Source organism: Diadema setosum, chromosome 12, assembly GCF_964275005.1.
Source record: "Diadema setosum chromosome 12, eeDiaSeto1, whole genome shotgun sequence".
NCBI lineage: Eukaryota > Metazoa > Echinodermata > Echinoidea > Diadematoida > Diadematidae > Diadema > Diadema setosum.
This window is the reverse complement of record NC_092696.1, coordinates 17,928,054-17,942,392: the sequence shown is the minus strand read 5'-3', so window position 1 is coordinate 17,942,392 and position 14,339 is coordinate 17,928,054. Positions and strand designations below refer to the sequence as shown.

General features: G+C 35.0%; 1 protein-coding gene across 1 annotated transcript; it reads left to right on the top strand.

The window, feature by feature from the left end:
- The first annotated feature begins 3,656 nt into the window (after window positions 1–3,656).
- On the top strand, window positions 3,657–10,807 carry LOC140235770 (uncharacterized). Its single transcript, XM_072315779.1, has 7 exons — window positions 3,657–3,684; window positions 4,656–4,828; window positions 5,993–6,107; window positions 6,560–6,769; window positions 8,953–9,053; window positions 9,730–9,900; window positions 10,754–10,807. The coding sequence occupies exons 1-7, from the start codon at window positions 3,657–3,659 to the stop codon at window positions 10,805–10,807; spliced, it is 852 nt and encodes a 283-aa protein (XP_072171880.1).
- The last annotated feature ends 3,532 nt before the right edge of the window (window positions 10,808–14,339 follow it).

The window sequence follows — 14,339 nt, the reverse complement described above, 5'->3', positions numbered from 1 at the left end:
CACTGAGGGATAACCATTTCACGTGGTGCTGACTTTTGTTGTTGTTTTTGTTGTTTTCTGTGCCGCATTCTCTGTATTAGTCTATTTTAAGGAGAAGCATTCGAAAACAATACAAAAGTTAATAACACTTTCATGCTTTCTAAACGTACTGCGAGACCTGAAATTTTGTACGCACTTACATACATTGTAAAAGCATAAGATAACGGTCAACCACAAATGTGGTGCCCCATTTATAGGGGAGATCCAGGAGACTCGAATCACTTTTTTACATTATGAGCCATATTTCCTAAGATCTACATCATCGGTTGAAGAACTTCTTGTCATTTAAAGCTTAAACACTACGCTATAAAATGGTGTGGGTTATGATGTTCAGGGTTATTTCATTTACAAGTATAGTACTGGTTATGATTAAAAAAACAAACAAACAAACAAATGTCAAACGGCATAGGTATCCCGTAGGTTAAGGAGAGTTAAAGGCATACAATCTTGGCGAGTGGTTTGTGCGGCACGGAGACGAACGCAACACGCTGCCTCCCCAATTCTGTATCAAATGACGCCGAATGAGAATAGCGCTGGCTCAATGGGTCAGCGAACAACAAGCTAGACTATAAGAGCTCTGTGCTACAAATCTCCTAACCCAAAATGGCTGCCCGAGTGAGCCACGAGAGCTTCCGAATGGACGCACACTCTCAGTTCGCATGCGCATGAAGAGAGGCCAAAAGAGCCACGCGTCTTCTGGCCTCTCTCCTCCAATCACTGCAGCTCGCGGTGACAATGTTTGTGTATGATGAGTACACACACACGTGTCTCAGCGGCAGGATTGTCCCACACGAGTCTGGCATTGCGCAATGGCATGCACAAACTTCGGTCGTAAGGGATGACGATCGTCTGCCTTTAAACATACTCAGAATAAGAGTTGAGCCACTGCAGAAGAGTGAAAGCACCTTGTAAATGGGAGTAGGGAAAGACATGTTTTGCTTGGGAGTTTCCTTCTCTGGCTTATCTTGTCACCATAAAAAGGCATGACTTTGTGAATGAAAATGCAGTGACAGGTAAACTGATTTTTTTTTTTTTTTTTGCTTCCGTTTTCTGTAAAATAGACTAATAATTGCATTCACATTTGATACATTGATTTAGGTTTCCTTTATTCCATTGTCCTTACCCATTGCACATAAACACACCTACTTTAGAATTTTTTCACCTCTCCATTCTTCTATCCTCCATTCCCCCATTACATTCAGTACTGACTTTCATTTCACGTTCACAATTTTCAGTATTTCAGGGTTTTTTTTTTTTTTCTTGTTACGATGCTATATGGCATTGAAATTATGTATTGACCAAACCATAATAAGGTCTTATCGTTGTGTTTATTTGCTTTAGACTTTGTAATTCTAATCACTTTACATAAAAAGAAATCAAAAAATCAAATGATTTCAAATGGAAGGCCAGGTATATGGACTGACGCGCTAATATTTCAATGATGCCAGGTTTTTGCAGATTTGAAAGCTGAAATACAAGCTGATAGCTAGATTGGTGCTCTTTCTATGTAGAAACAGGAAATATGGTCCTGTGAAATGTACAATAATTTATTATAATCTTTTGATTCCTGAACTTTTGTACTGGCCTTTCAAATAAATAACGTGGGCCCTTGATTACATATTCCGTGCATGTGGGTTGATACGGCATTGCTTTCGTAGCCTACAATGTACAAAGGCCTTAACAATTTTGTTATTCAAATGTATCATTTCATGACATTTCATTTTTTAACCTATGACAAAAGGGTTGTGTAGATTCTGTAGTTGCTTGAATTCAGATTTTGTTTTCCATCATTGATCTTGTACAATGATAATAAATACACACGTTTTATTTGCTGAAAATAATGCGAATAGTATACAGTTTTACCAAATGTTCCCATTCGATTGAAGGGGAAACAAGAATTCAATTTGGTATACTTTGCATTGGCAGTTTAAAAATCATAAAGGGTAAAACATAACATGTTTTTGTAGATAAAAATTGCTAATAAATAAAGCTCTCTAAGAGAAAGTGCTTTAGCATCCCTTGTGAAACACTGAAAACATATAGCAGCAATTATGATACAATATTCAGCACCAAACCACAAAAAAATTTGCTTCAGGTTTTTCTTTCCTTTCAAATTTAAGTTTTAAAGTCCTGATAATTGGTGTAAACTTTCATTTTGGATTCTTCGTTGAAAAAGAAAGTGGTACTTTATGAAATAACAAATGTTAAAGATTTCCATTTCCTTTAATTTGAACCTGAATCAACTGCCTCCCCTTGTCTTAAAGCCTGTTCACACTGCGACTTTAAAGAATATTACCTCTTACCTGAAGTCACAACATGTCGTCCTGCCAGCGGGTATATACCAGCGAAATTTTCATTGAGGATTTTAATGCGATATTAAACATGGTACCTGACGATTCATGATACGGAAGTCGGAGTCATCACGTACAAGAACTTTTTTTTTTCCGTTAACAATTTAAAGACTATAATGTCATAAGATTTTATGTCTTCGTGTACATGATGTGTTTGTGGCGTTTCTGTCTTGTAGTGAAAGTCAAACAATATTCAAACCGTTATTAGAACCGTTTGGTCTCTAAAGGTTGCCGAAGGTCACCCGAGATAAACTGCACCAGATCAGACACAGAAAACAAAAAAAAAAAATAGGTGCCTATAATGCTGGCATTATAGTCGCAGACCGTTGCACAATCCTTTTCCACATCTTGTCTCTTCGCCAGCATAATTCTTCAGTTCTGTGTACGCTGAAATGTCTTAAAACATAAGACTGACGTATATACGTATTTCCTAATACCCTGCGCATCCACTATTGCACGCTTGGGATATCCCCATGTAAATCTAAGATCACTGTGACGATAGCAAAGCTCTGTAGCAATTTTGAAAAAGAATAGAAACGGTAAAACTACAGATGGGCTTGTAGAAGATTTTAAATGCATTCTTTTTTTACTGTTATGCGTGGCAGATTATATTTTATTACTCTTAGGTAACTGCATGCTATTCCGTGATTTAAACATTATGATATCGTATAATGAAATATTATATGATATGAAACGTGATACACTTTATGATCGGATAGAATTGCCGAAGGCTACTGGTATTGGTATTTTAGATATTAAAGAAAAGGTTGCTGCCATCTTCTGAATATTTGATTAATGCGTTTCAATTTTCTGACGTATATAGGAAGGTCCTTCAACCTATTCTTATAACTAAATATAAAAAAAATAACTGTAAAATTGGTGGCTTTTACAGATTCCCTATACCACTTGAAAACAAAAGGAAGGTATAAACTAAGAATTATATTTTATGTTTTTTTATTAAATAGAAAAAAAAATGTTGCAAAAAAAAAAACAACCTACGTTCCCCCAAAGATGCGCGCATTTCTGAAATCACAAATGTGTCGTAATATCTAACCTTCTGAATTTCTCCCCCCCCCCCCCCTTTCTACTCATTTTCCCTATTTAAGTCATCCGCGGAGAGCATATCCATCGTTTTAAGATCCTGGAGATCGAAAGTTCGTCAGGGACAAGAAACGCACAACGGAGATTATTCAGTGGATGTTTTCCAGTCATCATAAGGCGTGATCCAAATTGTTTGAGCTGTTGGGAGAGGAAAAGAGAAGAAAGATGTCAACTAAAGGCCAAGATGTCCAAGGTAATAAGTTGTTATTTTTTCACTTCATTTTCGTTTCATTTCATTTTAATTTTATTGTTTCTGCATTTCTTTTTGTTTTGTTTTGTTTTGTTCGCTTTCCTTTTTTCCAACCATCAAAAGGAATCAAACAGAGAAAGTAAATGTTTTTTTTTTCACTTTTTAAAAGGGAATATCGAAACAGTTTCAAAAGAAGAGGGACAATGGATTTTACAAGCTCAAGAGTCAAAATTTGATCAAAATCGGATAAAAATTAAGGTAGTTATGAAAATATGAAGTTTCGCTTTATTTCCTACAGACAGTTCTTGAACAGTCAATGCGAATATTGAAATGAGTGAGTTGATGTCATCACGTCACAACTTGACATATGGTTTGTAGTAATGTACACAAAAACTTGAAACTTTCAGCTTTTCTCTGAAATGCATGCAGGCATGTCCCAGTCCCAAACCCCAATATATCTGATTGATCATTATTTTGAAGGTAGTCAGCCATTCAGGAATTACTTTGTGTTTTGAACGTCAATACAAGCAACAACAAAAAAGTAATTTCCGATAATTTTGATAAAAACGTGTGAGCTGATAACAGCATTAACTCACTCATTCATATCAAATATACTAGAACTGCTTCTAAGAAATTGGCAAAGCTTCATTACTTCCCTAATTCTTATCCGATTTTGATCAAATTTTCACTGCCTTCTAATAACATTAACTCTTTCTTATTAGGTAACATATAAATGACCTGGAAAACGTTCCTGAAGTAGTCTTTTTAAAATGCCTTTCCTTATTCGATACCATGGTCACGGGTCAAAAAAAAAAATATCTGCACAGTTTCAATGATACTGAATGGTAAAATTGCTTTCCTATTCTAGTTTCAGTTTGTCTTTAAAATCTTATAAAACAAATGCTTTTTATTTACGAATGAATCCGCTTTTACTTTGGTTTATCATGGCTTTATATTTATGTTTAAATACGTAGAAACACCAATTGAATTCCTCATGGAATTCTTGAAGCAGCTGAGCAAAGAGGCTGCCATGCTCGACAACTTGCCCGACTCCATGCGCACGTTAATTGACCAGTCCCGGGAGCTAACATGTGGCCTCCACTATTACCCTTCCCAGATGAGTACCCACATAAGCCCAGCTGCCAAGGTGCGTTACTTGTTAAACTAGCCCCAATAGCCCAGCGGATGTTATACTCATGTTGCCTTTAATTTTGCCGGGGAGTCCATCTCTTATCAAGTAAATAAACTATTGAATTTAATTGAATCAAACTGAATTGAATCGAATTGAATCGAATTGAATTGAATTGAATTGAATTAAACTGAATTGAATTGAATCGAATTGAATTGAATTGAATTGAATTGAATTGAATTGAATTGAATTGAATTGAACTGAATTGAATTGGATTAAATATAATTGAATTGAATTGAATTGAACTGAATTGAACTGAATTGAATTAAATTGGATTGAATATAACTGAATTGAACTGAACTGCATTAAATTGAATCGAATCGAATCGAATTGAATTGAATTGAATAGTAGGTGAGAGACGGGAGTTGAAGTTGACAAGCAAGTTTATGAATTTTTCCCTCACCCCCCCCCCCCCTTTAAAAAAAAAAAAAAGACTGTAAAGCCTACAGTAACCTCATGACAATCCAAAAACACATGACTATTACACATAATATAACATATATATTACACAGCTGTTACAGATGATAAAGTACACACATCCCATCATCAATCATAAAGACCAACATAATTAAATGCTGATAGACAACGTGAAAGCGTAGGCCTTTATCATTTTGATATACTCTTGGCATACATGACATCTGTACTTTTGGTACTTTTGATAAGTTACATGGTGTCCTGCTCGACATTTCCACTTTTATATCATTTAACAAACAAAGGCGCATTGAGATTCAAAAAGTTTAGATCCCTCTGTTTCTTTAGCGTACAAAGTTCGCTGAAAAACATTTCAGTTTTGACTTACACTTATACACATGCATGTGTAAAATGCGGGGAAAAGACTCATGTTCAGGATAAGGGGTTCAGAAATTGCAATTGATGAATCTCAATTCTGTCTGAAACTGATTTTGATCCAGGCGACTCATGCGCGTTATAACAGCAGTTTTCTTTCGCAGTCGAAATGTTGCTGTATCAGAACCAAGTCAAGTAGGCCTGTATTTTGATTGTTTGATTGCTACGAATTACAGTAATGAATGACGACTTCTGTAGACTTCTTTAAGTGTAGGTCTAAAGTGTCTATGTGTACACAAGATTATCTTCATCTCTTCTTTATGTACGTCATGACAGCTTTTAGCAAAGAAGACGGAAGAAATCGATTATGCAGGTCTTTACGAGAAAGGGTTAACTGGCAACTTTAAATTCTTCAAGGAAATGTCCTCAGATGTCTTACAAGGTGAGTTTGGTCTCATTATGATAATCATCCTCATACACTTTTGTATTTTTTTATCCTCTTTCAACCAATTCTTATTTTGATTGTGCGTGATTATTAGTGTATGTAGAGGTTTATAATATATTCAAAGACTCAGGCTTACTTTCTTGCATGGGTAGAACCTGTATTATGTTTAAAATGTCCCATGCTTGTATAAGACTTGCATACGACTTTGTATGAATTACGAATATAATTGTGTACAAAACATCTATTCATTCATTAACTTGAATGTAGTGTTGACGCAATGTAGATTTCCATCAAACCGATATGCAAACAACTACTAATATTTTGACAAATTGCGGTTCTCGTGCAAAGAGTGTTTTTAGTTAATTAGGCAGAGGTCCATTGTTCCATTTCTACTTATTTGTAACTGGTAATATAATGGGATGGCTGAACTCAAGATTTCTATTCTGTGCATATTTTAGCGTGTAACCTCAAGATGCTTATCCGAATGTGCGGTGCAAAGCGAGTTCTGGAAATCGGTACCTTCACTGGATTTGCCGCACTCAACATGGCGGAGGTGTTGCCAAGAGACGGAATTGTTGTTACAGTGGAAAAGATGGGATTTTTCGCCAGATACTCGCGCGAATTTTTGGATACCACGGCCGTAAAGGACAAAGTTGAGGTCCGGCATGGTGAGTGCACTATATAACCTTTCCTTCGTATATATTTCGACCCCTTCAATTGTGTTATTTCACCTGAGATGTCATTTCTTCTAATGTTATTTTGTCATTGTTTATTTGATTTCTTTTCTAATGAAATCTGTCTTTTTCATGCCTCTAAATTGAGCAAGGCTAGGGCAATCTACGATCTCGAAAGGATTAAGGGGAAAACCATGTTCAGAGTGCCATATAATGCCTTACTAAACTTGCTATCACAAATTAAAGACACTTCAAAACGAGTTATACACCTCGCAATCAAACGGTATTTGTAATTTAAGACGAAAATAATGGTTCTGTTTTATTTTCTCTTATAGAATGCCAGTAATTATTTCACTGATTTAATGTAATGAAATGAACAAGTAGGAAGATTTTCTCACCCACTTTAATGATTTCACTTCTTTATGCCAATTGGTTTACCCAGCATCAATATAACTAAAATGAGTAGATATCTCTTTGAGAGGTAGATAGATACTTTGAATTTCTTTTCGGTAGGTAACCTAAAAGAAAAAAACTGACAATGTCACATCTGTTATCTATTCCACAGATGAGGTGTTGGCGTTTGCATATTCAAAATTGTTTTATATTTGATCATTATTTATTCATGTCTTTCTTACTCTTTCTGTCTTTGTTTTCATTTTCCCTCTTTTCCACGGGCATCATGTTGGACCCCCCCCCCCCCCATTTCATTTAAGTATTGTTTCATCGGTTGCCAAAGTGTCAAGTTTAGAGCTCATTATTTGCGACCGTTCCGTATGGTAATTCATAACACATGTAATAATAATAATAATAGCTGGTTTTTATATAGCGCATTTCACACACTTCAGGGTTTCAATGCGCTTTACAGACTATTATTACCCCGGTCACTGGATACATTATCAACCAGCACTAACAGTGCTCATTCTCCACTCCCTGGGGAGCATTCCAGCCAGGTGCAGCCATTTTACAGGCGCACACATGCTGATCAACCGACATAAGCTTTCTCATCCTACCGGGTACCCATTTATACTCCTGGGTGGAGAGCAGCAATGTGGATAAAGTGCCTTGCTGAAGGGCAAACGTGTCGGGCTTGGCATGGGCTCGAACCTGTACTGTATTATGTCACATATGCACGTTATGTGTAATGACAATTGTTGAAATTGTAGAACTAGTTGCAGTGAATATCATATATAGGGCCTATGTATAACATTGTATACTCGATTTTAATGGTAAAAAAAAGAATTGCAAATGATGCCATATATGGAGAATAAATATCTCAAATCGAATCAAATCAAATTAATCAGCCGTACATCCTCTTGAATTTATGATAGAAAATAAAGCTTTGATAAGCTGTCGGTTTGAATGTAGATAAGCACAATATGTATATGCAAAAAAAGGAAATAAATCGTTAATTTGCATATACATATATATCAATATAATCATATCTACATTAGACACCGTACATTTTGTAGGAGCTCAATCTGGTTGTAGCGAACCTTACTTAATTTTCGGATTTACGACCTTTCACACAAAGCCTTTCAGACTGCCATGAACAATATAAAAACCTGTGTTGTGGAAGTTTTGTTAATGGTTTCGGTGTATATGCAAAGATGAAGAACATGGGTTATTTGGTGTACTCGGTGAAACTCTTTTTCATGTTCAGGAAGAAAAATGACAACGAACATTAAGGACAAGCTATAGATTTTTTTTTTTATCTTCAGTGCTAAGTATACGCCTGTGTGACGTAAAATGGGGCAATCACGTCATCAGTGGTTTGCATACCTACAGTACCGTAAAATGGTATCCTATTGGAAGGATAAAACGGATGTATTTTTCTCTTCTTAATTATGCTCTGATTTGAAACAAGAAAGCTTAGGGAAGTTATGTGGCAAGGTTTAGAGAAGGGAGTGCAATGATGCCGCTCTCACCTCATATAACATGTGATTATTGTGATGTCACTTTTAAGGAGGAGATTAACCTTCTTTAGAATTCCCGTAGATCCTTATTTCATGTTTCCTTATATGTAACAACGCCATCTTCCTTTTCGAGAGGTTTTACTCTCGCTATTGAAGTCATCTAGTAATGGGTGATGTTCCAAAACATTGACGATACCTCAATAATTGTGATGGGCCTATGTGTCTCAACAATGCGACATATTTTTTATCTGAAATTACCACTAGGCTGCGCCATTGACGAATTGAACGCTTGTGCTCAGAGAGGGGAACAGTTCGACTTCATTTTCGTCGATGCCATCAAGACGCAGTACAAAGACTACCTTGCGGTAAGTGAGAGCCGAGAGTTGATAAAGAAATCTCCGATTACAATAATTACAAGCATGCATTTATTCTCACGCAAGATCAACGATTACATTATGATTTTATATATTTTACATTTATTTTGGCGGTGTGGAAATTTTAGCGCATTTCGAGCAACCAGAAGCTAGCACGAAAATAAAAGCACATGAATATTTTTGCATGCCCTAGTCCCAGTATAGTTAACGTCCTGCTTCCGCGGAATTAAAAACACGAGAAATTCATCTTACCCGGCCGAGCACGAAAATTACTTGCTGGAAAAAAGAATAATAATATCGAGCCTTGGCATATGTATACACATTGGGTTGTTTGTTGTGTGTGTGTGTGTGTGTGTGTGTTTTGTTTGTTTTGTGGGTTTTTTTAACTCTGTTATTAGTCCCGGATAAGTTGAATTGAATGAAATACACGTAGCTATATGAGTCGATTACCCTACAAGTCCTTCGACCTTTACATTTTCGCAGGTATCTGCGTAAATTACCTGTTGTGCAGCATTCATTGCATATTTATCTTGAGAGATTTGAATGTGTTGCCGTCTTGTGCATGTTATATAATTATATATTGGTCCCACGATACATTGTTTATCCTTGCGATCAATGAAAATAGACTAAACTTAAACTTAAAGTAAATTGTCTCTGTCTTTCTCAGCTTATTCTCGACAACAATATTCTGGCGCCAAAGGGTACTTTGGTTTTCGACAACACCATCTACAAGGGTACGGCATACATGAAGAAATTCCCGAACGAACTCTTCGCCCGGGGAGGGCCAGTAGTGCACGCGTTCAACCAAGCCGTCATGGACGATTCCCGCATTGATCAAGTAAGTCTTTATCGTGGTTCCACGTCCGGTGTCACGTAAAAATGTCACCGGGGAAGAAGATGCCAAGGGTAAAATGTCCGGAGTAGAAATATAACGGGCAAAAATGTCAGGAGTTCATACATACAAAGGGTAAAAATGTAAAGGTATAAAATATGAAGGGTAAAATGTATAGGGTGGTATATGTCAGTGTTGAAGTATGCCTTGGGGTAACTATAACGTCCGGAGGAAAAATTAATTGAGAAAATATAAAATATAAGCATTTCGGGTAAAATAGCCAGAGGCTAAAATATCTGCGCTAAATGTCGGGGAGAGGGGGAATTGTCACTGAAAATAACAAAATGTAAATGGTTGAAATGTAGCAGGAAAGAATGTCAGGGGGAAGTCAATAGAAACAAGTCGGGGGATAGAGATGTAGTATTTGGAGCAAAAGTAAAGAGGCTGGATGACAGAAGTAGATGTGCCAGAAGTCTAGACAAAAAAAAAAATACACAGCAGAAAACGCTGTTCAAAGTGCAGACTCTTTAGAAAAAAAAAAAAAAAAACTCTTAATTTAAACATCTGTTCACCGGTCAGTATTTTTAAAGACGGTAGAACTGGAAGGCAAACATTTCCCCCTAAATTATTCACCCTTGATAATATTTTTCATTATTTCTTTTATTTTAAGTGAATGAATAAAAAGAATAAACAAATATAGGATCTTCCCCATCCCCATCATGACCAGGCAGAAATGCATCGAACTGAATCACAGCAGCTTTAACACTCTTTTATTTTCAAAGCAGATCTATTGTTTGTTTGTTTTCTTAGTGGAAAAGGAGAGAAACTAATTAATAATATTTCCTGGTCGTTTTAACAGGTTCTCCTACCTATAAGGGACGGTGTGACAATCATCCGCCGAGTCAATGAATGAAGAGGATGAATGAGACATCTCGTGTGTTGCACTTGTAAAAACGCGATAAATGGGAGCATTATCTGGATTCTTAGTAACAGATATCAACTTCACTCAACCGTTGAGCAAAACCAGATATCATAATGTACAGCAAAATGCCGTTCCTTTCCCACGCGCCAAATGTTTTCTTCTGAAAGGTGCCCATCTATTTATGTAGCAATGCTGGTAAACTTGTCTATCTCTTTTTTTTTTCTCACGAAAAATATGAAAATATTATTGTTTTGTTATCCCTATTTTTTTATGTCTCATAAAATCATAGTTTTAGTTCTCCTGTGTGACAGGTATACGCAGCTGTGTTTACAAAATCTTAGAATGTCATAATTCACATAGCAAAAGTACAAGAAATTCTTAAAATATCATATTACTCTTATTGAACAGTCTCAAATTGCACTTGAATGTGCCAAAAATAACTTTCCTACCTGTATATTTTTTTTTTCTGTCATGGAATTACCCTCACAAAATATTAACCGTGTTTTGCATCAAATGAAGTAAATTTTCGGGATATACTTTTTTTTTTCAAATCCCCACAATTCTCTCTTGAAAGGCCAGTATGCCATTTAAAAGATATGTTAACAATGCAATCTTGGTGGATGGTTACGGAAGATTGAGAAAATCTGTGATACAATTTTGTATATTTGCATTTAAATTATGTAAAAAAGAAGTTGATTACAGACTGACAATTTATGAATGATAACCTTTGTGTAAGAAATAATGGACTAGGAAATTAGCGTCTACTTTAAAGGGATCGTATAGTTTTGGTTGAGACCTGTTAAATTTCAGGTTTCTAACATTTTTTTTTTTTGGGTGAGATAATGAGAAACCACTTCTGAAATATGAAAGAGCATGTAATTCATGAGGAATTCAACGTTTATTTGATGAAAAGTGGTTTTGAAATGGCTGAGATATCAAAAAAAAAGAGCAATTCTAAGAAAGTGTGGACCCACACTTTATTACCATCGCTTTGTTTTACTTTGTTTTGGGATGTTTCAGTCATACCAAACCCGATTTTCATCAGATAAACTTTGAATTCCTCTTAAAATAGCATGCTATGTACTGTATCATAAGTGTTCTCTTGTTATCTCGCAAAGCCCAATTCTCATCTCCACCAATACTGAACCATCTCTTTAATGTGTAGGATAGTGTGCTGTACATAATTTTATTTCATATCCCTGTTACCACGTACTGCAGTGAGTTGTGTACCTACATACAATACATTTGTAGTAAAATGTGTCGGCAGTGTTATTCTAAATAACTACATACTACATTTGAAATGGGTATGTGTTTTGTGAATAAGTAGGTCCTACATACACCAGTACACATGTTGATTATGTAAACTATACATAATGTGCTATCACAAGCATGTGAACGTACATAGAATATGCAAGTCACCACAAAAGCTTGGTAAATGCGCCAAAAGAGATTTCTATTCTTTTTTCTTTGAATAACCTGACTCTAAACTTTAAGGTTATTCGCATCTCTTTATTTCGAAGAATGTAACATGGAAACAGTCACCACTACAGACATTCAAGAGAAAATAGGTCATAATATAAAATGTGAGACTATATCATATTTAAGCCCAATGGATTGATGTAAACAGTGTTATTACAAATGAGTTACAAATTGTAATGTTCACGTGTCTTGAATATTTTTAGGCTAGATGTTAGTCCTTTGTTGCAATTTCTAAGATTTTATGTCAAATAAAACGTCAGGATATTATGGACATGGGTTATGTGTATTACTGACATGGTTAAACATATTGATCAATGAGACGTAATTAAACATGTTTCAACACACACACACGCAAGTATGTATATATATATATATACGTATATATATATGAATATGACACATACATACTTACATAATTAAGCACAAGCATATACGCAGGAAAGGCAAGTGACCATGTTCAACTGAAGTTTAAAGAACTGCAATCATTTTTTTCTTTTTGTTTTGTTTTTGGAGGGGGAACTTGTATTTCAGGTGAATTTTGCTACAGTCATGTCTTGTAGTTGTTATTTAATGGTAATGCAAGGGCGAGCAAAGAGGGTGAACTCTTCTGTTATTCGAAATGGCGTGACTGCATGTGACAGATCAATGCCAGTAATTCTGCAGTCCACATTTTCTGTTACATATCGATATAAATAACACCTTCTGTAATCAAGAAGTGATGATCGTCAGAATGTGTTTTGTTACCATATTGGCACCCATGTAGAGAATGCGTGCGTAAATAAATCATTAAAGCAACCCGTTCCATGGTATCAATTTATCTATTGCAATGTATGCCCTATTGTACAGAACTGTTATTGAAGCAAATTAAATAATAATAAAGCAATATCCACACTTCGTCTTTCCCTTGTACCTCTCCTAGTGAAATGTGATCGTTCAGGGACCATCGCATGAACGGATATATATATATATATATATATATATATATATATATATATTATTATTATTTATTAATTTATTACATTATATTATATCTTATCATACTGTATTATATTATATATTGTATATATATATATATATATATATATATATATATATCTGTATGTAACAAAATTTACATGCAGTTTATGTGTGCACATACATCACACACACACACATATATATATATATATATATATATACATTATATATAGATATATGAAGTGCTTCAATCCAGATAAGAACTTAGAACAGACAGCTCAAATCCATTTTATCAATTTCAGATTAAAGCTGACGAAAAAAGGAGAAATAATTGAAATGTCTGTGATCACATAAACATACATATTTATATGTATATATATATATATATATATATATATATACTTATATATATATGTACATATATATATGAAGAGTTTGTTTGCAAAAACCGATAAGTCCATATTTGTCAAATGGAGATATTCGCGATTAAAGGTCAAGAAAAATAAAGACAATAATAAGAAAATTTTTGCTTCTTTTGACCATAACTTCAAAAATATACCTTTATATGTAGTGACCAATATATATCATTTGAAAGGTATTATTTTGTACTTTATGACAGAGACCGTACTTCAAAATCTTCAAATATGGACTTATCGGTTTTTGCAAACAAACTCTTCATATATACAGAGAGATCGACAAGGAAGACAAGTATTGAATTTTCATAATGCTGTTCACATAGATATGTGAAATAATTTAAATGATTCATGGTCACGCACTGGTATACCAGTCTACACACGTCATACATATTGCACCCGGGTAGCTGTTGTGACTTCACATCCCACTTTCAACCACAGGAGAAACTACCATTCTGTGTTTCAGATAACGTTTAAAAGTTCGTGAAATAGCACAAAATTTGAAAATACACTCTTCTCAACTACCATAAATGAAAATATTGATTTTTTACATCGATTGAAAGAATTACATTACCTTTCTTTAAGAATGACAGACTCGCAGACTCAATCATATTAAATGTTTTTATTGAATTGACTAAAAGAGTTTGTTGGCCATCTTGTGTTACTTTTTTTTT